Source organism: Sturnus vulgaris, chromosome 11 (assembly GCF_052056855.1).
Source record: "Sturnus vulgaris isolate bStuVul1 chromosome 11, bStuVul1.hap1, whole genome shotgun sequence".
Classification (NCBI taxonomy): Eukaryota; Metazoa; Chordata; class Aves; order Passeriformes; family Sturnidae; genus Sturnus; species Sturnus vulgaris.
In genome coordinates this window covers 17,825,219-17,847,934 of record NC_142253.1, presented here as the reverse complement: position 1 = coordinate 17,847,934, position 22,716 = coordinate 17,825,219, and the positions used below count along the sequence as shown (strand labels likewise).

General features: G+C 39.6%; 1 protein-coding gene across 24 annotated transcripts in view; it reads right to left on the bottom strand.

The window, feature by feature from the left end:
* ATP2B2 (ATPase plasma membrane Ca2+ transporting 2) overlaps positions 1 to 22,716 on the bottom strand; it is a 388,888-nt gene that overhangs the window by 9,578 nt on the left and 356,594 nt on the right. For 17 of the 24 annotated variants that reach the window (XM_088171667.1, XM_088171659.1, XM_088171668.1 and 14 more), the window contains 4 exons: positions 16,208 to 16,421; positions 13,210 to 13,421; positions 11,208 to 11,315; positions 7,420 to 7,602 (listed from right to left, as the gene is read on the bottom strand). In XM_088171667.1, coding sequence (XP_088027793.1) covers positions 7,420 to 7,602; positions 11,208 to 11,315; positions 13,210 to 13,421; positions 16,208 to 16,421 — 717 coding nt within the window. Of the gene's footprint in view, positions 1 to 1,188; positions 1,361 to 7,419; positions 7,603 to 11,207; positions 11,316 to 13,209; positions 13,422 to 16,207; positions 16,422 to 22,716 lie in introns of all 24 variants that reach the window. The other 7 variants (XM_088171680.1, XM_088171679.1, XM_088171678.1 and 4 more) reach the window with 2 other exon arrangements.

Below are 22,716 nucleotides of genomic sequence, written 5' to 3'. Positions count from 1 at the left end.
GATTGTTTGATAAGATTTTAATTGCTGGTATAAAACTCCTGTCTGAATGTTTGGTGTGCAAATACTGAGGGGGTTTGCACTCAAACAGAATGGAAAGGTCAAGCTTCCTTTTTTCTGCAGGAGCTCTGGAATTTGATGCCCATCTCTGTTTGCCTTCCCTGGCTCTGTTGGCCAGACAGATGAGAGCAGTTTCTTCTCTGTTTGGCCAACTACTAAAACTTTTATAAGGAATATAAACCAATTATCTTCTGAAGTGTGGGACAAGCTTGTAAACTGAGTTTTACACATTTAAATATTCTTTTAATGCTGTAATAAAAAATAGCTACTCATAGTCCTGAATAAATAAAACTCTAGAAACAGAGTTAGATTTTTCTGAGCAATTTTTCTGTTACTGAACCAGCTCTTCCTTATCAGCTGTCTCAAAGATTTTTCATTCATTTCAGTATCTCTTCACTGGATATTTTGCAGCTAAAACCAAGCTGTGTCAGGATTTTAGGGTTCAGAAATCTGTTTCTTCTAAGGAATTTGTTACCACACCAATTTTGTTGTTTCAACACTGTCCTTTAACTTGTCAATGTCCCTCCTGCTTCAACGCTTACCTGCCAGTGAATTTAGAGATAATAAATCTACACCTAAATAAGACAGAGATAACAAACCTAAATCTAAATAAGGTAGAGAGAATAAATCTAAATAAGAGATAATAAATCTAAAACTAAATAAGAGAAAGAGAATAAACTTAAATAGGTATTTCATCTTTCATGTAAAGTTTAAGCCTGGCATCATAAACCTGATTCCCTGCTTCTTGTTCCTTCCTTTCCATGTCTTTCCTGGAAAAGTTACAGAGTCTTCCTGGTGAAAAGCTCTGGAATCATTAAAAATCATTAAAGCTCTAGAATCATGTACACTGCATTTTATAAACAGTAGGAAATATACCCAACGAGGCAGAGAGCTCTCAAATAAAACCGAAATCTCCTCCCAATGAAAAGAAATTGCTGTGGTGACTGAGAGTCAGCAAAGAGGGGAGGAGAGAGCAACCCCTGGGGAGCATCTACTGTACACAGAGTAATCAATCATGTGCCAGGCTCGGGGGCTGGCTGGAGTGGGAGCGGGGCAGAGGGGCTGGCTCTGAGGCCACTGTGGCTAAGTTGGCATCTCTGAGGGTCGGGTGCAGTAAGAATTCACACTCACGCCCAGCCGCAGCAGCAGAGGTGCTGGTAGGAGAGGAAAGAGCATTGGATAACGATACGTGACTAGGGCTAGAAATATTGGTTACATCCTGGGTCTGGCTTGTGACGGAGGACTGTCTCCTGAGAGCCCCCTGAAAGGAAGTGCCACTCTTGAAAGTATTGACTACTTCGATCTGTAACGGAGGAAAGAACGAGACAAGTTGCTTAAAGTATGGACACAGTTGCATAACTGACAGGAATCATCATGAAAAAAAACAACAAATCGACCGTGCACACGCTTCTGCTTGCCTTGGAATCAAGGTGTTCCTTCTCAGTGATTTTAGAAATTATTCAAATTCTCTGGCTGGGTAAAATGAGGCAGCTCCGTAGGAGGCAGTGGAGCTGCATCACTTTAAACAGTAGAAAATTTGAAATGACAGTTTTAGCGAAGTTTAAACCATTTTATTTAGAGGTAAATCAAATCAGGTGGAATACTTGATATAACTAATCTCCACTCTTTTTTTCCTACCGAGATTAAAATTATGTCTCTCCAGGGGGAGAAAAATTCAGTCACTCAATTGGAATCTGGGGAAGGGGGACGGGAATGACACTCAACCAAAACAGAAAAACTTTAAAATTCAATATATGACTCCATTTTGTCTACAAACCCAGGGCTGTCAGTACACTAGTTTGACAAAATAAATCTTCCAATATTTTAGATGACTTTTTCTGTAATGAAAGTTTGTATAAATTTAGCTTAATGATAAAGAATCTTGGAGTTTTATAACTGGAGATTTAAGATATTAATATTTTATCTTTATACAGAACACTTAAAATCACTTGGAAAATGACATGGAACTGGATTGACTCTTACAGCAAACAACATGACAATTTTCTGCTTGTTTTCATATGCCTGCTGTACTCCCTGTTTGACAGATCTATCTTCCTTTCACTCCCCACCACAGTGGAGGAGTTAAAAACAGAGCTGAGTATTTCAAGGCATCCTTTGGCACCGCTATAAACTCATTAAAAACAGGCTTTGGGTACAGAGGGAAAGCCAGGGATTGGCAGGAGTAAACCCCACAGATCCCTACACCCCAAAATGTCCTCTCTGTTGCATCAGTGCAACCCCAGCAGACAAAGCAGCAGAATATGCCTGGGAGGAATTCAACCAACTACTTGTTTGAGTAACCCACTGTTACCAGCTCATGCAACCCACATTTCTGGAGATTCCCAGCCTAGAAGGAGGTAAATTGGTGGTATTTTTATCCATTTAAACAGCATAAATTTTGGTGCAAACCCTGCTAAATTTTCCAAGTGGGAAGCACTAGAATGAATTTATGATTTTGTGCTGTGGTCAGACTCGGGAATAAACCAATTTATAGGGCTGCAACTTTAATAATATGGATGTTTTCCCTCTCTTAACCTTTTTCTGGCCATCATTGTTTACTTTCCTGCATTTTTTGATGGGAATAATCAACCACAGCCAGCTGGAAAAAGGATCCCAGGTTACTGCTGTACAATTACCACAGTGAATTTTCCTCCACAAACCCAAGGGGCTGATTTGTTCTGTGTGAGCCCTGGTACCATTTCACTGCACACAGCCAGGGCTGGGCAGTCTCAGCAGTGCCCACAGCATTGGAGAGTTTTGGTTTTGGCAGCAGAATTACATGTCCAGTGCAAATGTCACATAATCAAAGGACAATGTGAGGTGAGTTTGCACGTGGGATAGGGGACGAGGGGATCTTCAGCTCAGGGTCATGGAAAAACCACATGGCTCAAACCACTGAATTAAATACTCACCTGAAACACTCTATAAAAGTAGAATTAAATACAGATCTTGGATTGCCAGGGTCTAACCCAGGTGAAGAGCACTCTTCAAAAGAGACCATTCAAAAAAGACTCGAAAGGCCCTAAGTGAGGGCATGGAATGTGTATTTGTGTGATAAACCCTGAGCCAAAGGGCTTTTCTAGATGTGCAAAAGCCTTCCTAACAAACTGAAAGCCTTTGGTGCAAGAGTGAAAAGATGAGGGGAGATCTGCATTTAATGGTTTCTTCAGAGAAGAAGAATTAGAGCCATGCAATTTGCTTTTCTCCTGAAAAAAGGAATTCCAGCTCTTCGTGGATATAATTCCTGGTGGGAGGATGCCAACCTCTCCAGAATCCTAAGAGCTGAACACACAGCTCTGACTGAAGCCAAGAAAGAAGAGAAGAACTTGTTCCAAAAGTTTATCTTCTCCAAGCAGAAAATAACCAAGAAGAGCTCATGGAAACAAATAGTGCATTTCGAATTCAGATGGAACCTTTTCATGACAAAGGAATGCATTTGTTTAGAACAAGCTGGTAAGGAAGAGAAAGGAAACAAAAATTCATAAGTTTAAACAAATTTCCAACATAATATAGGATGCAATTATGTTTTCATTATAGGCCTTCAGGTAGAGAAAAAATGCTGTCCTACATTTGAAGCTTATCCATAAGGCTGACATTTTTCCCACCTGTCTCATGTTTCTCTCTCTTCCATACTCTAGAAGATCCAATTTTTTAGGTGTGCACAGCTAATAAAAATATGTGACTAGCAATTTAAGAAAAAAATAAAAATCTGATAGTAGCAGGCTAGTCCTGGCAGAACAGAATTTTTTTCCTGATTTTTAACACAGAACAGATTTTCAGAAATATTTCTGTTGCCGTTAATGTAAGATCCAGGTATCATTCCCCTAATCTCCAAACAGGATATTAATTTAAAAATTTAAAAAAAAAATAAAAAGCCACCTTTCTGTATGAAATAATCAGTTCCCCTTCCATTTACACAGGGCTACCGTGATGTTTTCTATATGAAAAGCTACATGGAAACCATAAAATGAGGTGCTGGCTTTTTGCCCAGCTTCAGAACTTCTTGCCAGGAGTGACTTTCACTGCTGGAAGGTTTGAGTTGTTCAAGAGAACATTTGAACATTTGAACGTTCAAGAGCAAAGTTTTCATGTTTTCTACAAGAAAAATGAAGGGTGAAAAATGCAGTCCAGCACCACATTGTGGTTTTTAGTATCAGAAGAGAAACAACCTTCAAGTAGCAGTTACCCTCTCACCTGGATTTTTTTTTTTCAGCTTTTCCTTTTATTCTCAGAACACTTCAGACAGTTGTTCCCATCTGATGCAGATAAAGCAAACTGAATTTCAGGATGAATGAAGCAGAAGAGGAAAGAATCAGGCTGGGGGTGTAAAATCCTGACAAACTTGAGAAGTTTTTGAATCTCCTCGCTTCAGAACATTTCTATTCTCAAATGTGAGGCAACTAGAGAAACTTTCAATATACAACTAGAAGAGGTGAGATGCATATTTTTTTTCCTGTTTTTTACTCAGATTGTGCAGTTTGGCCTGAAGATGAACTTGGTGAACTCCCCAAAGGCTGTCAGGCATTCCAAGAGAGCATGATCAATCCTGTCTTCCTTCAGAATGAAGGATTTGTGAGAATAGCAACAAAAACTTGGCAAAAAATGCAGAAAACTGTTGGAAATTCCTGTCTCTATGCAATTTCACACCCCTTTTAGACCCTCCTCAAACTTGCATATCTAAGAGAAATCATTTTTGAAGCTTCAGCCCTCAGTGGCCATCTGAGAGAGGTTTCCAGGAAGGAAACACATCTATTCAGAGAAGGGGAACACACATGCATTCTGAGATTCCCTATTGCATATTTATCAGACAACAAAATATCTAAATGGACAAAAGGAGGCTGAAAAGAGCATCAGAAGTTGATAGTCTCTGGCTTAACTATGTGCATTTTTCATACACTTCTCTTTCAAGTAAATTTATGCATGTCCTCACAGAAACAGAAAAATCCTGATGGAAAACTTTCCTCTGGGTTGAACCCTCTGTTTGAGAGAGGATGTAGACAAAAAAAAAAATCTCTTTAACACTGCAAATTTTGTCAGTTTGGAGGGGTTTGGATGGCAGCACTCTAAGGAAGATGTGTTGGTTACCTGCAAACAACCCCCAGCCTGTTGGAGGTTCTCTGTTTCAGCAGTGAAGTTTTACTGGCAGCTGTGGCCACCTGTCCAATAGTGACTGAAGAGAAAATAAGGGCAAATAATTCAATTTACAGCTGGTGGAAACTGGTGGTGTTGGGACTGAATGACCAAGCTGGTCCTGAGCCCAGAGTTCCATCCTAGTCTGCCATCCTCAGAGATAAAAAATGAGGGGATGTTCTACCTTCTTCCACATCTCCAGGAGTGCATTAGACAGCAGAGGATTCCTGCAAATCCTCCCAGGGATGCTAAAGACATCCCAGTCTTCTTCCAGGAGCTCTTCTTTTGTTGGCCTCCTGAGGAATGTGCTATAAGGGAATGAATCCACCTGGATGGGCCCCACAGCAGGGATCAAATTTGGCCTAAGTCCATCACTCTCCACTGCACACCTGGGCAGTGCTTTGGAATCTGTTGGTTTTTTGGTTTTTTTTAATCTTCATTATCATTCCACAGATGTGAAATGGATGCAAAAACAAAAAAGTCATTGAGTAAATAAAATGAGAAGAAAAATCACAGTGGAGGGAGACATCCTACAAGAGGTGCTTCTACAACTAAGAGCAGAAAGGAAACCAAGATGGATGTTAGCAAAGAGATATCATTAATGTTCATTTGGGTTTAAGCAGTGTAAAAGAATCATTTCTCTGTGAATTAAGTGGACAAAGAGTTGCAGAACTAAAAGCTACCTCTCAGACTAAGAAGAGAACTGCAAGGATGTAATTTGCTTTGTGTTACTTGAAGTCGTTTACACTCACCCCAACCAGAAAGACATCGTGACAGAAGTGCCAACAGGCAACACTCCTCCTACAGGCACCAGGGAGAAAACAATGCACATTAAAGCTCATCTGGCCCTGAAGATCACCAGTACCTGGGCACCTGTTTGTCACAACTGAAATTTGAATTTTCTCTAGTGATGAGTGCTCATGACTCAATGGAGTCAAGACACACAAGCTCAAAGCTGAAGATCCGTATTTAATCTCTTACCACAGAAGCCTGGGAATTCCCCAGCTCTTAATCTCTCTGCCACCAGTTTCTGCCCTCTTTATTTATGCTCTGCAGATGCAGCCAAATGACCTCACTGCCCTAATTTGACTTCTTTCCATCATTTTTTAATAAACTCATGGCTGCATCTTCCCCCCTCCCAAAAAAAAAAAAAAAGTATCAATTTGCAGATGTGAAAAAGCAGAATGTGCTGTTTATCTTGGATGAAGACAAAAACCCCAAATCTTCTGAGACAAAATTGTTCTTTAGAAGATTCTTTCAAGAAAAAAAGATCTTTTTCTTAATTATTCACCTCTTTTTCTTGTCAGGCTCATGTAAAACACACACATCTGATGTGGTGATGTCTGTTCTCTGCTGCAAGCTGGCAGAAATACTTGATCTTAGAAAGATCAAGCAGAGCACACCTGAGTGCAATGAAACACTTCACTGCAATGGAAAAGGCAAAATACTTCACATGATTTTCTTCAGCACTCCAGGATAAATTTCACAGCTCCTTAACCTGCACTATATTTAGCACCATGATTCAGTGCAAAGGTCTGGTATATTAAAAAATGCCATGGATTTTTGTGCTTGGCAAAAGTTGGGGAGAGATATTTCTCAAGAATTGTTCCTAGTAGCCAACTCTTACACCTCAATATTTAATGGCAGCTTAAATCCTACTAAAATCCAGAACCACATTTTTCATTACCTAATAGGAAAGAAAATCAATCCCTTTTAATCGTGATTGATGTGTGGCAGTGCCAGAACTGAACAGATTTCTTTTTTTTAATCAAATTCTACATCATACTTCAGACTCAATTTCAATTATTCTGTTAGTGCAGCAATGGCAGCAACAATGTATTTTTTTTCTTTTTAGCAAATCAAAGAATACATTTTAGAAAGCTTTCAGAACACTCTGCGAGCTGACGTTGGCCAAGCAGCACAATCTTATGAGCTGTCATCACTCCAGGAGAAAAAGAACATCCAGTCATGATATTCTCAAATCACAGATTCCTGCTTTTACATTTTAGCATTTTATATCTTTCCAGTTTATCTCTTCTGCTGCACACACCCCCTTTGCTCAGTTCCCCTATTTTGTTTTTCACGTTTTTCCTTCAAGAACAATTAACCAGTGCCATCCTCCACACACACAAACACTCCTTGGCTTTCCTGTTAATATTATTTCTCCTTCATCTCACATGAATCATTTCTTTGGCTGTTTTTGGACCTTGTGGGCATTTATTTTTAACATACCTGGGTTTGGATTCTGTTGAGCCCTCGGAACCAGAGGATTTGTCCACGTCGGAGTTCTCTCTCTGCATGATCTATTTCTTCAACATCTTCATTGAGTTCTTCCTCAGGGACCTCCTCCTTCTCAGTGAGCCTCCCTGCCTCCTTTAAAAACTTTAGCCTACTTGTTGGGATGGTTGCAATGACCTAAAATTATAAAAAAATACTGAAAACATAAGCCTCATTCAAGAGCAACAGCAGAACAATCTGCTAATTACAAAAGAGCAATCATATTTTAGTCAGATCTATCAAGGTGAGCTAAGTCTGTTCCTAACAGCACTTTGCACTTGGACAACTCCATTTTTGTCCCAAAAAGCTTTAATTTACTGTGTAAACAATTAGCATGACTTGCACCACTAAACCAAAATGTGGAGCAGGTTCAAGGCTGGGAAAAGTCTTATCAATAAAACAAATAGAAGATAAAACAAGATGGAAATATTCCAATGCCATTATGTAAAGAAAACTTAACCAGATTGATAGCTCTGCAATTAGAGTTTGGGTATTTCTAATGACTTATGGTAATGGGAGGTGAAAATCCACTGTAGCTCATGCTGATAAATCTTCTCACCCTCCCTTGGTTCATGGATTCAGCTTCCCTTTGTTCCAGCAGCTGAAATGCATTTCTGGCATTTATCAAAATTGAGTTTTCTGAAAAGTTGGATCTGATTGTTGGATTTCTCATGGGGCTCTCTCTCACTCTGTGTCCTTATTACAATAAATTCTGATTAAATTAACCTCTCTTCTTATTCTGTTTGCCCAGACAAGTGGTCCTTGGAAGCAATTAAGAGAGGAGAAAAATCTTTAAAAATTGCAGATACTGTAGCTGGACAATTATTTTAAATCCATTTCAGTATTACCCTGTTGGGCAGTCAATTTCTCTTTGTTCTGATTCCTTGCATAAAACCAGGAGCAAATCATGGCAATTTAAACAAGACATTACCTGGAACATACTGAATGCTTCAAGTAAATCTACAAAACAAATTATTGGACCCACTTAGCAAAAAACTGCTGCAATTTTCTCTTTTTTGTCTTCATTTCAGCAGTGAGCTAGCACAACTGTGAAGCTCAGATGTCTGAAAAATGAAGAAAGAACCAAGACAGCTGCAGGAAAATTGGTGAGGAGAGACTTTTTAATTTTTTTTTTTTTTTGTAAACTGGAATGGATGCAGTGAAGACACATGGAAAGGTTCTGGATATTTTCATGGTGAAAGCAAACCTTTGAGTTTGCTGAGGGTCTCCTTGAACTCCACAGGACCAGTTTTTATTACACTGTTTTTAAAGATAGATTGAAGAAAAAGAAAATACAGTTTCTACACTATTATAAAACCTTTTTAAAGGGAGATTGAAAAACAAGATGTGAGCCTGGAAAATTAATGGTGTGACATGAACAAAGACAGAAGAGGAGAGAAAAAGAAAGGGTAAATTCTCATCCATTAAATACTTACTGAAAGTCCTTCAGCCTCCCAGCTTTCAAACTACAGTGACAGAGAAACTACTGGAAACTCTGGGATCTGATGAAAGTGATGGTGATAAAGGATTTTTAAGCTGATATTCATTAAAATAAGTGTATTGGGTCAGGATTGTGTGTGACAGAATGTTCCTCTCTTGCAGCACCTCAGCCAGGCTGATGAGACTCTGCTCTAATTCTTTTCTTAAGGTGTTCACATGGCTTTTTTGATTATTCATTTATTTTCTCTGTCTGCCAACACCCAGCCAGTGCAGGACACAGACTCAATAAATGCAGATTAAAGAAGCAAATATTATTCCCAGAAAAATGAGCACAGTTTGTATAAGTGATCAGTAATTCTGGGAATGGGATATGGAAGACTTTAAACGAGCTTGGTTTTCAGAAGAGATGGGAGCTGTTAGAAAACTGGCCCTCAAAGAATCTCAAAGTGCCTTCCTGGAAACTTCTCCCTAAATTCCTTTCAGAAGTGTCTGCTTTGACACCAAAACTTGGAAATCTCGATTGCTTTCCATGGCTCACAAGAACAGCAGGTTCAGGATGTGGATTTTAAAAAAAAATAAATAAATAAAATTTTGTTTTGTGCTGAATTAGAATGAGTCACAGCAGCACAGAAAAGGCTGAGGCAGAAGAGAAGCATCACTGCTAAAGGAAAAGAATTCTCTCTCACTGAAAAACTCCATGAAGACAGACCTTTACAGACTGTAAATCATGGAAAAAAATTTTCTTTTTTAGAGTCCTTTTTATTTTTCTGATCACTAAATATTGACTACAAGACAGATTTTTCTTCCCCCCTCTGTATTTGCTTTCTTCTCAGTGATAAAACTGGGGAGGTGTTCCAACAGTAGTTTTAATTTAATGTCTAAGATCTCACAATAAACCTGGGGCAAATAAAGTGAAAAAAAATGCTAATATTAGTATTAGTTCTTGATGGTTATGTATAAGCCACGGAGAACAAAATTTAGAAGCCAAAAAATTGACCAAAGGCTGTGGGAAATTTTCACAGCTGAATGAAACACTTTGGATTCTTCTCCCTCTCCCTGCTTGACTTCCCCTTTCTCCAAAAGTTGATATATTTTCCAAACAGTTGGAAAAACACCCAAAAAATCCTTCCTTTCTGAGATTATCAAATTGATTTTAGGTCTTCCTCCTGCAAGGCCTTAAGTCAAATCCCAACCTCAAGTAATAATTACAGCAGAATCCTCTAATCGTGGTGGTTTTCAGCCAGATATGCATTAAAGGCTGTTCTGATTCTGAGCTTATTTCTAAGGAAAAATGAGACAAAACCGCCAAAAAAAGTTGTTTTTTTTTTTTTCCTCAGAAGTCAGGTTTGAAAGCAAGCATTTATTCACTACAGGTCCAGCAGAACTCAGTTGCAGTGGGCAATTTCTTGACTCTTCATAGAGGCAAACTGTGGATCTACAAATCCCTTTACATCTGAGAGAAAAAAATGTAACTTCACTTTTTCTTTACTGCACCAGGTGGCAACAACTTAAATACCCTGTCAATGCATTTAGAGGTGAAAAAATATTAATAACTTTGGAACCTGTGTTTGCACATAAAAGAATAATGTTGAATGTTAACAATACTGATTGTGTCTGCATATCACTTCCAGAGAGTCAATCCCAATCTATTTAATATCATCTCACTGACATTTGTTTCTTCATCAATATATAATTATCTATTAGCCAATGATCACAGGGGATATAGCAGAAATTGAAAAGGACACGTTAATTTAACTGCCATTTTCTACAATTGTTGAAGGCAAAAAATTTATTTTTTTTCATTCCCTCTTCCATCCTTCACACACAGAATGGGGATGGGGAATCACTGCAGGAAGATTTTAAGGGCACTGGAATTTTCCCTATGACAGTGGCCAGAATGGCAATTTCAGCAAGGGAACTGAAACTTCATTTCAGCTCCAAAACTTTGCCACATCCTACAGGAGGAATTCTGTCCCAAGGAAGGTCACAGTGCATTTGCCTTTGCTGCATTTTTTTATGACTAAAGGACTTGAGTTGTGATTCAACATCTTTCATAAAAAAGCCTAACTGAAGATGGCCCTGATGACAGCACACCCTGCTAGATAGGAAAGATGTCAAAATTAACAAAAAAACCCAAAGGAACAAAGGGATGAATTATCCTTATTAATAAATCTCTCCTTGAAGCTCTCTAAGAGCACCTTGGGTTTCAGTGAGGGCTGCAATGGGCACTGAGAGAGAGCAAGGAAATAAGAGGAATATTAACAATATCACACCTTTGAATGTGCAGCTTCCTGAATGCTTACCTGACCCCACACCAGCTCTCCTAATCCAATAAATACACACCACATCCACTGGTCCAGCTGCAGGGGAGAGCAGCTGAATGGCTTTCCTCCAAACTGGACAATTACTATCTACAAAGAGAACACAGAGGAAAAGGGGTCAGTTTTTCAGAAGGAGAAGGCAACAAAACAAAAACAAATAAAACCAGATTAAAAAAAAAAAAGCTGCAGAATTTTGGTCCCCAAAGAAACCTCATCAAACCCCACAAACTTCTGCATCCCCAATTAAACATGAGAAAAAGCCAGGCCATACCAGCTCAGACTAAAGTTCCTCAGCCTCATATTTAACAGTGGCCAGATATGAATGGTCAGGAAGGAAGAACAGGACAGGCTCCATGTGCTCTCCCAGCTCCTGAGTATTCTAAACTGGGGATTTATTGACCCTGATCCAGTTTATTTTGGGATGTCCATTGCAAGAGAGACTTTTCTTTCTGAGTAACACTTTATTTTGTATTTACACATGTGCATCATAGAGAGAGAGGCTACAAAACTCGAGATCTGTTGGAGGAAGAGGGTGGGAGAACCCCACACCTCCAGCAGGATAACACACAGCCTGAGAAGGTTTTGCTAAATGAAAATCAGATAGTATTGATATTTCTTGTTAATAGTGCTGCTGCAAAATCAGGGTCCTGAAATCACATCCAGAGGTTTAAATTGTCCAAGTTTTAAACTCATGATTTTGAATTAGCTGTTGAAGGCCACCACTGAAGTTCTGCTCCTATCACTTCTGCCCTTCCTCCAACACTGAGTTTATTGAGGAGTTTCCCTTTTCCAATCACTGTAGCCCAAGTTCAAACTGCTCTTTCCTCCCCCTCCCAGGAGAAAAGTGCCAATAGTGAGGTGCCAATGCAGAGCTGAGCAATAATGACAAGAGAAAAACAGATTTCTAAATGAGAATATCAAATAGCATCAAGTACAGGATGGATGCAAGCAAAAAAAATGGATGCAGAAGCAGAAGGAATTCTTACAGAAGAAAAATTTTGGAAAAGTGTGTATTACTGTGATTATGTTCACTTGTGATGGGACAGCAAACTCAGGAGAGGAACATGAGGAATCCCAATCCAGGGGCATGATTGCTGGGAATACTGAGCAGCACTGGGCAGTGGCATTGAACAGAAGAACTGTTCAACATCAGCTATTTGAAGGTAAATTTGTCTTTTCATGGGGTAATAAAGAATTGTAAAATGCTTTGTTGCTATGCTATTAAACAATTTCTTATTTAAAAACTAGTTACAATATCAACAATGGCTGTTATTACCGTACATGCTAAGATTAATTTAAGAATTAACTCAGTTATAAGGATCAAAATTTCAGTTTTATTAGTATGGCTACATAACATTTTCCATTATTAACACTTATATTGATTGAGAAAATACATGAAACCAGGTGCTTTACTATTAAATGGGTCTCCTGCAGGACACAGATATAAAATTTAAAAAAAAAAAAAAAAAAAAGAAAACACAAAGAAGAAAAGCCCCAAACAGCTTAGTGTGGATTTTTGATGAACAGTAACTGATTTGATGTCTTATGTTTTAGCTTTCATATTTTCCAGACTCTGGACTGCATTGGTGTGGGACTCTGAATTTCATATCAAGTGTTACAAGTTCTCCTCACAGCTCAGCCAAAATTCCTTTTCCAGCCCCAGAACCAAGGACACGCTGCAGCTCCAGCCCCAAAAAGTGCAAACAGCAGAGAACTGAGGAGAGAATCTGGGAGGGTGGGACTGCAGAACCTGGAGCTGGGATTGGACAATGAACCCCAATGTGGGAATGGAGCCAAACTTATAAAAGTGTGAGAACTCCTGAGCCAGGGTCCATCTCGGGTGTAGCCATGGCCGGGCTCTTGCACTGCCCAAGGTGAATCCCTTGAAGGGCTTTTAATAAATCCCTGCTTTATTCCTTTAACTCTGTCCAGCCTCTGCTCTAGGGAGCCTCTCCAGGCATCACCTTCCTGCCCAGAGCATTACCTGAATAGCAAATGTACCCAGGACAATAGTGCAAAAAATGGGATTTCTGAAGATGCCATCGAAGACGTTCCTCTCGCCGTGGATTTTGCGGGCGTTGATCTCGTTGAAGAGCTGCATCATGACAAAGGTGTTGAAGATGATGGTGTAGTGCTCAGAAGGAGGGGAGTGAAGCGGGGCATTCCTCCCACTGTCAATCTTAAACATTTTCTCACCTAGGTGTAAGATAAAAAAGAAAAGTTTCCTCTAGAATGAAGCAAACCAATTCATATTCCCCTTGTTTTCTTTACCCTGCTGCCTTCTCTGCTTTAACAGCCTTCTAGGTAAAACTTTTCTTGCACCAATGAGCAAAATACATCTCAAGTGAGCAGGAAGCTTTTCCAGCACTGCCTCCTATCTAACAACTCTACACCTACACTGGCATTGTCAGTCCTACTCTTACCTACCCAAGCAGGAATTACTGTCAGCACTCAATTCTTTCAAGTGTAATAAAATCTTAAGCTCATTGCCAGTGTGTTTGAATTCTCTACAGTGCTTGGAAGCCACCCCTCTTCATCAGGTTTTACCCGTTTACCAATCCAGTAACTTCTGCCAAGCATTGAAAGACATCAGTGATAAAAACCACAGACATTCCTGATTTTAAATAGATTTGGAGTTGATCAGCAGCAGGCACTGCTGTTTCATTCGAGAATTTGGCTTTCACTCATTGATCTGACCAATCAAAAAGCAAGATACAACCCATGGTGAGTAACTGTAAAAATGTGGTGAGTCTTGAAAAAATAAAGTTTTTTTTGTTATTATTCCACAGTCTGACAGGATAAGACAGTGAATTCTGGATTTCTGATGTCTCAAAGACATTTACTGCATGTTCAAACATAATGTATTTCTAAAAATAAAAAAACAGATAAAAACTTGATGTGCTGGTCACTGAAGAAACCTCCTACAAAAAAAAAAAGGAAGTATTATTTGATTAAAATAGAAATAATTCTCATTAATTTGAAATTTAATTATGGAAGCACTGAGTTTTGCACATTATGGCACTGCAAAGCTGAGCCCTTAGAAAGGAAAAGGATATTTCCAAGGCTTATCAGAAAATTGTCTGGGATGTGTGCTTCAAAATATGCAGGAGTTTTCCAAAGACACACAGGAGCAATCAGAAGAGGGGGGAAAGCCTGGTTTGCTTTCATCTGGCTCAGTATAAAGTCTTTTCAACCATAAAACTCATCAAAAAGCCATTCTAACTCCCCATAAAGTTCACAGAAGCTCTTGGTCCAAGATTCATATCACATGAATTACCAAGAGTTTCTTCACTTGTTTCAGAGAACCTGAAAATCCAATTTCCTAATGCAGACATTCTCAAAATTCCCTGTAAATCTAACATTAGAGGCCACCTCTCTTCAGAAACCTGGCAATTCTTTTGGTTTAATTCCACTGTGAACAGATCATCACCTCCTCTTGAGCATCCCAAATAAGCCCAGATGGCCATAAAGTGGACAAGGCTTTCACAACGGAGCTCAGAAATCTCCTAAAAACTATAAATTTACATTTGCAGCTTATCTGGAAGTCTGTATATAAGGACAAAAAAAAGCCCCTGAAAGACAATACACGTGATTTAACAGCAACTACAAAGTGACAAGAAGGCAGTACCCAACTGAAAAAATCATCTGTCCTTTGAGAGGGTTCAGTTATTATTGTGGAGCAATAGAATCTATTTTTAGCTCCTACTATTCCCTGCAGCAAGAAACATTTCTCCTCCTCCCCTCCTCTCTCCAAAATACAACCTATAAAAAGCATCCATTGCCAGCAAGGCCTGAAGAAGAATGCAGTAATCCAATAAATTAGACTTCTTGCCCCCTTTTAATCTCCATTCCAGAAATTAAATGTCAAAGCAGAGTGTTATTTGTATCACTTAATGCTGATTACTTACTTTCCATACCACTTAAGATCAACATTATTTCTGGACTGTGGACAACATTTTGCTCTCGGTAAAATGGATCTTGATTTTTTCTGTGGTTTGTTTTGTTGGTTTTTAAAATTTGTTTTTATGTCCCTACTCACCACGACAAGTCACACAATGAAATTTTGGTATAGGAGCAGCAGGGTGGAGACTCCTATTACAACATAACCTCCTACACTGTGCTTTGATAGAAACTTTTGCCAAACTTTGCAGGTTTGCCAAAGCCCAAACCTGTATTTTATGAGGGGAAAAAACTCAATGAGGCCATTCCCAAGGTAACAATATTTGGAAAGTGACTACAAGACGACACCTGCTCTGCTTCCATCCCATCACCCAGTGTTGGGAAGGATGAGGGTTTAACAGAGGAGTTTTGGAGATACACAGAAAGTTCTATAGGAATAAAAGTAAGTTTTAATATAGAAGGAAAGAATTGCTGAGCCAGTCTTACTGGGTAACTAGAAGGCAAAGAGTAAGAAAGTTGGAAGGGGCTTTTATGGCTTAGGGCAAAGGATAAATCCATCTTAAACAAATGATGTTTTTACCAAACAAAAGAATTTTCACAGGCAAACAAGAATGCCAATGTTGCAAGTAGAGAAAAAATTTTAGAAAATTCCACTGCAGAACAAGTCCTAAAGTTTAACATGTAACTACTAACTCTGATAATTAGCTAGTCACTAACATAATATGATAATTTTAGCAGTTTTAATGGGTTGTATGTAAATGTAAAAGACATTGTGTATAATGTTAACTGGCAGCCATGTATTAAGATGCTCTGTAATAAAAAGTATATAATGCATTGTAACCAAAACGAAAGAGGCTTCAGGACAGCAGCTCTATGCTCAGCCACGACCCCCAGCTGCTGTAACCTCGTGTATGCAATAAACAGCATTTTAAAAGCTGCCTGAAGCCTCCATCAGGCTCTTACACCCCAGGATAACGAAACAACAAACGCACATCAATTCATTGTATTTAAAGCATTTCAACCCTTTGGCCGCACAGCCCAGCTGTCTGTGAGCTGAGCCCGAGTCGGGGGGAGCCTCTCACCGACAAAGAGCAGGGTGAAGATGAGGGTGAGCTGGTAGACGGCGTGGCCCAGGATGTTCTTCATCATGGTGCGGGAGATGAGCGGTTTGTTCCTCCCGTAGGGTTTGCGCAGCAGCAGAGCCTCGGTCGGCGGCTCCGTGGCCAGCGCCAGCGAGGCGAACGTGTCCATGATCAGGTTCACCCACAGCATCTGCACGGCCTTCAGGGGAGAGTCCTGACGGGCAAAAACAGGGGTTTGTGTTTCCCAGGAAAAGCCACACCTCGAGGTCGTTTTTCCCATAGGACTCAGATATGCCCCCACTGAGCTACCAGCTACTGGATCCCAGAAATCTGGAGTTTTTAAGCACAGACCCCCTAGAAAACACTGCTTTGAACCTGAAGCCCTAAAAACGGCTTCTAGATATAAGTAGTAAAGTAGAAATCACAAGTGTGCAGTTGTTGGAGTCAATAAATCAGAAGCCTCTCTGAATTCTTCAGAGAAATTGAATTAAAGCCTTTGGATGAAGTGAAGTATGTTAAGCCACTCACACAAAGTAGAGGAATAAGTTTAAGTTTTAGTATAAGCAAGCAAGTAAGTAAGTAGAATGGGTTTTAAGTGCTTTTAGTAAGTAAAAGGTCTTAGATACCAGTGTCGAAGTTCGAGTTCTAGTGAAGGTTGAAAAACATAATCTTAGATACTAGGAGTTCCATGCAGGCTCCCAGAACATAGTTTTAGACATAATATTGCTTACATTTTTCAGATAGAACAAGATAGACCAATATACACAGTTTATACATAGCCTGGTGTGATAAGTAACTAGAATTCCAATAGGTTAAGAAGTATTGGCCTGAGTTTGTGTCTCAGCTTGTTGGGAAGTTTCTGTATAAGAACATGCATTAGGGAGAGCTGGTGCTTTTTGCCATTTGCTTTGTTTCTGCTTCTATTTGAAACTTCATACCAAAACTTAGCATGGACTTTAGTGCCTGTGACTTTTGCTTTTGAGACTGATGTGCTTCTGCAATAAACAACTTTATAGCAGCCATGAGCTGCTTGGCTCATTGAAGAAAACAACCCAAGTTGGGTGCTTAAGAGCACCCAGAGGTTTAACCTCACATGCAGTGATTTAAAAATGTGTACTTTCACAAGGTAATAAGTTTTAAATTTAAAGTATTTATAGCATAGTAATAAGTATAAAGCAAAATGGAAAATTTTAAGCATTGTCTCTTTCTTTGTTCATCTTCCTTCTTCTTCCTTCTTCATGGTTTTCAAGTAGTAGTTTCTAGTTAGTCAGTCACTCTAAGGGTCATAAAAATCTAGTTATTAAGTCAAAAGTATAAGTGTTAATTCTCTATTAAACTGTTTAGCCTTAAAAGAGCTTGTAACAGTTGTCTCTGCAGCCATTTTTCCTCACTTCTAGCAAAGAGCTAGAAGTGCTGTCATACTTTCTGATAAAACATAATAAATATCCAAACCCAAACACAAAAAAACTGCTTCAACCGTGTTTCTGTTAATCCTAGCTCTAAGAAAACAAACGAAACTCATTAACAAGGCACTAATTATGTAGTGCAAAGCCCCTACACCACAGCCCACAGGAGCCTTCTTCTGTTCCTTCTGCAGGACCAGGAGCACAATGAGCTGAGCAGAGGGAAATGATGTCCCTGCAGGCATTTAACCAGCACCATCTGCAACCACAAAACTCACACCATGCACGACAGTAACTCTGTGTAACACCTATTGCAATGCTCTGCATTCCTTATGCATCGTGCTCGCATTTCCAGCTGCATTTAGATATAACTAGAGAATCCAAGTTTCTCTCCTGGAAGAAAAATTATATTGAAACAGAACAATAAAATGTCACTTTAAAAGTAAGATTGCTTTTATACTAAAACCTACCTGTCTTTTTTTTTTTTTTTCAGAGACAGCTTGAAATTCTTGAAAATTTATGTAACAGTTACAGTGATGTCTTGATACATCACGCTTAAATAAGATGTTTAACAGTAGTGACATAATAAAAAAAGAGCCTGATATTTTGATAATAAAAATAATCTGAAACTTATTAAACTTTCAAATGTGCAAAAGCAAGCCAACCTATTATTTTACTAGTAAAAGGAAAGCACATTTGGAACTATGGAAATGGAATGGAAAACCCCACATATTGGTATTTGATGCAGGCTGTGGTTTTTGAAGCAGCTCTCCAGTCACTAGAAGGAGCTCTTTCCTCACACAATCCCATAAAGTCTGTGGTCATAATACAGAGGACTTGAGGTCATGTTTAAAAACCCCAAATTAAATAAAGCAAAGTTACACAGATCTCAGGAGACTGCTGGACAACTCTTAGGAAGTTTTGATGTGTAACTCACTGGGGCAGCTGTAAGGACAGATGTTTCAAGGAGCCAGTGGAGGAAAAACAAACAAAAAAAACCCCAAACTGCTGTACCTTTAGACTCTGTATAAAACAGGCAGCATTTGCAAGGTCTGCTTCCTGCTCCAAACTGACCAGTTTTATGAGGGGAAAAAGAATCACCAAAGTAACAAGGCATCGACATGACAAATTTCATCAGGAAATTGAGTTACTCTGCTGTGTGAAAGCTGGAAGAGGGAAAACTATTTTTATGTATTTCATTACCATGGTGCTGCAGCAGTAAAACAAAAAGAAAAAAAAAGTAGAAGGCAGGATACAAACCAAAGCAAAGCAAAGAAACTCCCTGAGAACTCTGCCTGTTTCTTCAAAGGGTTAAATATTCATTTCTAATGAAATACCATAAAAGAACAAGGACCAACATGCATTCAGTGTCCCAAAGACTGATAGAAAATAAGGGTAAGTGCTTTGGTCTCTTGAGCATCTGGTTTAGATTCCAACTCTCCCTTGAGACAAAATATTATTTCCCCTTAAAAACAATTTTTAACACACTTACACAGATTTTGATGTATTTAATTAACAACAACAAAAAAAAAAACAACAAACAACAAAACTTTTGGCTTATTCAAAGGGATGGAGAAAAGTAACCTCCTGTTTCTAAGTCTTGCAGGTTGGGTTCATGGTGGCAAGGAGGACAATTAGCATTAATTGATTCTTGAGCTCTTGGTTATGGGTTGCATTAACTGTGCTTATCTGGAGAGCTCAGCTCATTCAATTGAAATGCAGCTGCAGAAACAGGAAATGCTTTGTCTTTAGAGGTGGCTAAAAAACTAAAAGTGATCAGGACAAACTTCATCCCAAATCGAGACCTCATTCCTTTTTATTAACACTAATGGCTCCAACAAAGAGAGCACTTAAGTAAACAGCAATTTGTGGCTGGGGCTCACAGACCCTCAATGGGACACAAGTAAAAAGGAAAACATCTTTTCTGCTGAAGAATTTTCCTTGTCATGTTTTTGCCTGTCTTATTAATAAGTTGGAGCAGCGTTCTCTGCTTTGATCTAGTTACAATTACCCAATTTCCACTTCACATGCTGACTTCTCTGTCAATAAAACCAAATTTCCCTGTTGCATTTAATAGATAGAGTCAGAGATTCAGGTGTCTCTCAGAGCCTGCCATATTCCCAGCAGAATGGAAAAGGCAGGTTATTTCAGTCTCTAAATCACACAACTGTAATTGGCAGTCATCAGTTTTGGCAACAACATGTTCTCACCATTTCACACTGCCAATCACCTTGGGTGGCTGTGGTGCCCCTAATAATTATCTATTATTGGCAGTGCTGCACTGCTCAGTCGAGTGTGAGAGCTCATTCCAGGCTGAAGCCAAAACATTAAATACACATTAGTCTGGGCAGGCAGTGGAATGAAATTTCCACTGCAACTCTATCTGATTTCTGATTAGTTGGTGGAAACTGAGGAAAATATATATCAGCTAAGGAGCTTAGGCTTCCACTGCAGATTTTAGTCACTTATGCAAGTGGGATGCAAATCAGCCTTCTTTTCTGTGTGTTTTAGCCAGAGAGCAGCCAACTGACCAGCCAATAACTCTTAATCCCCTCCCTGAAAACTTTGGGCATGTGAAGCACCCAAAATCACCACTTATTCATCAAATTCCTTTCACTTGACCTTGGAATAGGTTAGCCTTGGCCTAGAGGTAAAAGGAAAATGTCCCTTAAATCAAGTGATGTTACACTTCATCTTGGAAACACTTAAAAGTACAAATCGCCAAAGGCTGGAAATAAACTACAAATCTTTTGTGACATGCAGAGCCTCACAAATTTTAGAGCTTGTTACTTTTGATTTAGATGACAAGCTGCAAGAGAACAAAAAGGTATTTTCACCTTTACCTCTTTACTCCCATATGCCACAGAACACATGCCGGGATTCATAAAAAATGAGCATTTCTGGGAGTTACCTTTCTATACGTTAATGCAAAAAAAGTCACTGTGCTGCTAGATCACACTGTCTGCTAATTGTATGGAAGTGGCATCCTCAATTCCATCCCAATGCCTTGACAAAACAATGCTAAACAGTGCAGACTTTGATTTTATATTACAGCTTTTTCAAGTTTGCCAGTGCTATTATTTTAGAATTTGCCAAGTACAGTTCTGCAGTAAAACATTATAACCACGTAAATTACTGCCTTATACATGTAAGTATAGATCATCCTCATTTTTTTGAACAAGACCTGTAAAAACAATCAGTGATTCATGCAGCAGTTCATTGCTACAGTGCCTTTTAATTAACATTTAATTTTCCAAACATAATGTCCTATGGAGTCACTGTTTTCAGCTCCTAATGTCTGCTAAAACATTAAGTCCCTCTCAAAGTGCAAGAATAATAATTTGAATGTAAAATGTTAAAACACAGCCTTTGTCTTCCCTTTTTTCAGTGCAACCTTTCTGAAGAGTCCAATTGCCTCAACAGTTGGAGCCACAGCCCGAACCTGGCACGGAGAGAAACCCGCTTGCTCCATTGCTCCAGTAAAAAACTGTTCCCATTTGACTGAGCTGCATTTTAAATAATCTTCATTTTGCTCCTAGCCAGATCACTTTGGGCAGCTCCAAAGGGAATGAGCTGATATCCTCTGGGTGCTGTGGGTTTGCTGGGGCAGGGAGTGGGGTGAGCCCATACAGAGCTCTATAGGACACCCAGAGATGTGCAGCAGTGACTCACTGCAGGCACAAACCTCACAAGAATCGTGGGCAGAGCTCCAAAGAACCACCCTCACTGACTGAATCAATCAGGGGCTCTGCAAAACTGTTATTCAGAGAATGAAGTCAGAACATAAAAGTTTGTAGCTCATAAATCCGCTGGAAAAACAAGTGATGGGTTTAAGCTGAGGCAGTGGCTGCAGAAGGGGAAGGACAATTCTACACAAACTGGTCACACTAAAAGTGTGCAATGGGCACCACAGGGAAGGCAGCAAGAGGAAACTGAATTAGATTAATTAAAAATAAGTTGAACGAGCCCAGCTCAGCTGCACTGAGCCACACAAACCTCTCTGGGAGTAACCAGAGGTGTGAACTCCCTGGGGGTTTGTGCACACACAGACACTGAGCTAAAACCACCCCTGCACCCAAACTGAGGGCTCCTGAGTCACCTTCCCACCAGGGACTTCTCCAAGCTCTGTCTTCCTGCATGACCCAGATCCCAGAGCTCCTTACGTAATTACAGACTCACAACACAGAAGTTCATTATTAGCTGCAAATTCAGATCTTGTGGCTCATAGATGGAGCTGCTGCAAACTGAAACAGGGCCCCGTGTAAGTGAGATCCCTTGGAGGGGTGGCTGTGGCAGCAGCTGTGCTAAGCTTGTCAGCAGGTGACACTGGATCTGTAATTCTTGTGCTGCTCAGAATATGATTGCTGTCACCTTAACATGACTTCGTGCTGGGAGCCAGGGGAGACAAGAGAAACAACCATTTGCCTTGGTCTGTGCATAGCAAGTTCTTTGACAGCCCACTGTTTGTCCTGCATAAGCTTTATCTGGCACTGGAGCAGCACAGAGGGTCACTTGTTCACATCACTATCTACTGAAACAGCAAACCAGGACAAAACAAAAATCAGAGATATGGCAGATATTCTCCAACTGTGCTACCTCCTTGAAGCAGGCATTGGGTAGATGAAAAATAAAACTATATTTGCTTAAAATTAACAGAATTAAATAAACAGCAGTTCCCTGAAGTGTAATTGGCAAGATCCCTCACTTCATTAATCTATTTGAGGAAAAAAGCAGCAGATTATTAAAATGTCCACTAATGGTCCCAGGTTCTGCCTAATGTTTTTCTTAAGCCTCTCCATAGGCCTCCCAAGGTGCTCTGGACCAAACAAATCATCTCCTGGGTGGGCAATGCACTCTCTAGGTACCCCCAGGAGGGCTGGCTTCACTCCCACCACACTCACAGAGTCATTAATTAATTCATTAATACAGAATTGCTGTGGTTTCACTTGGAGTCCTGCAGGGAGATGACCACATCCTCATATTTACATGTACACCAGAGCAACTGCAGGATCAAGACTGAATAAAATTAAGCCCATTAAGTTGCAAAGCACAAGCCAAGTGTTAAAAAAAGATTAGTCCAAGCAAAGATTTTATTATCTTTGTACT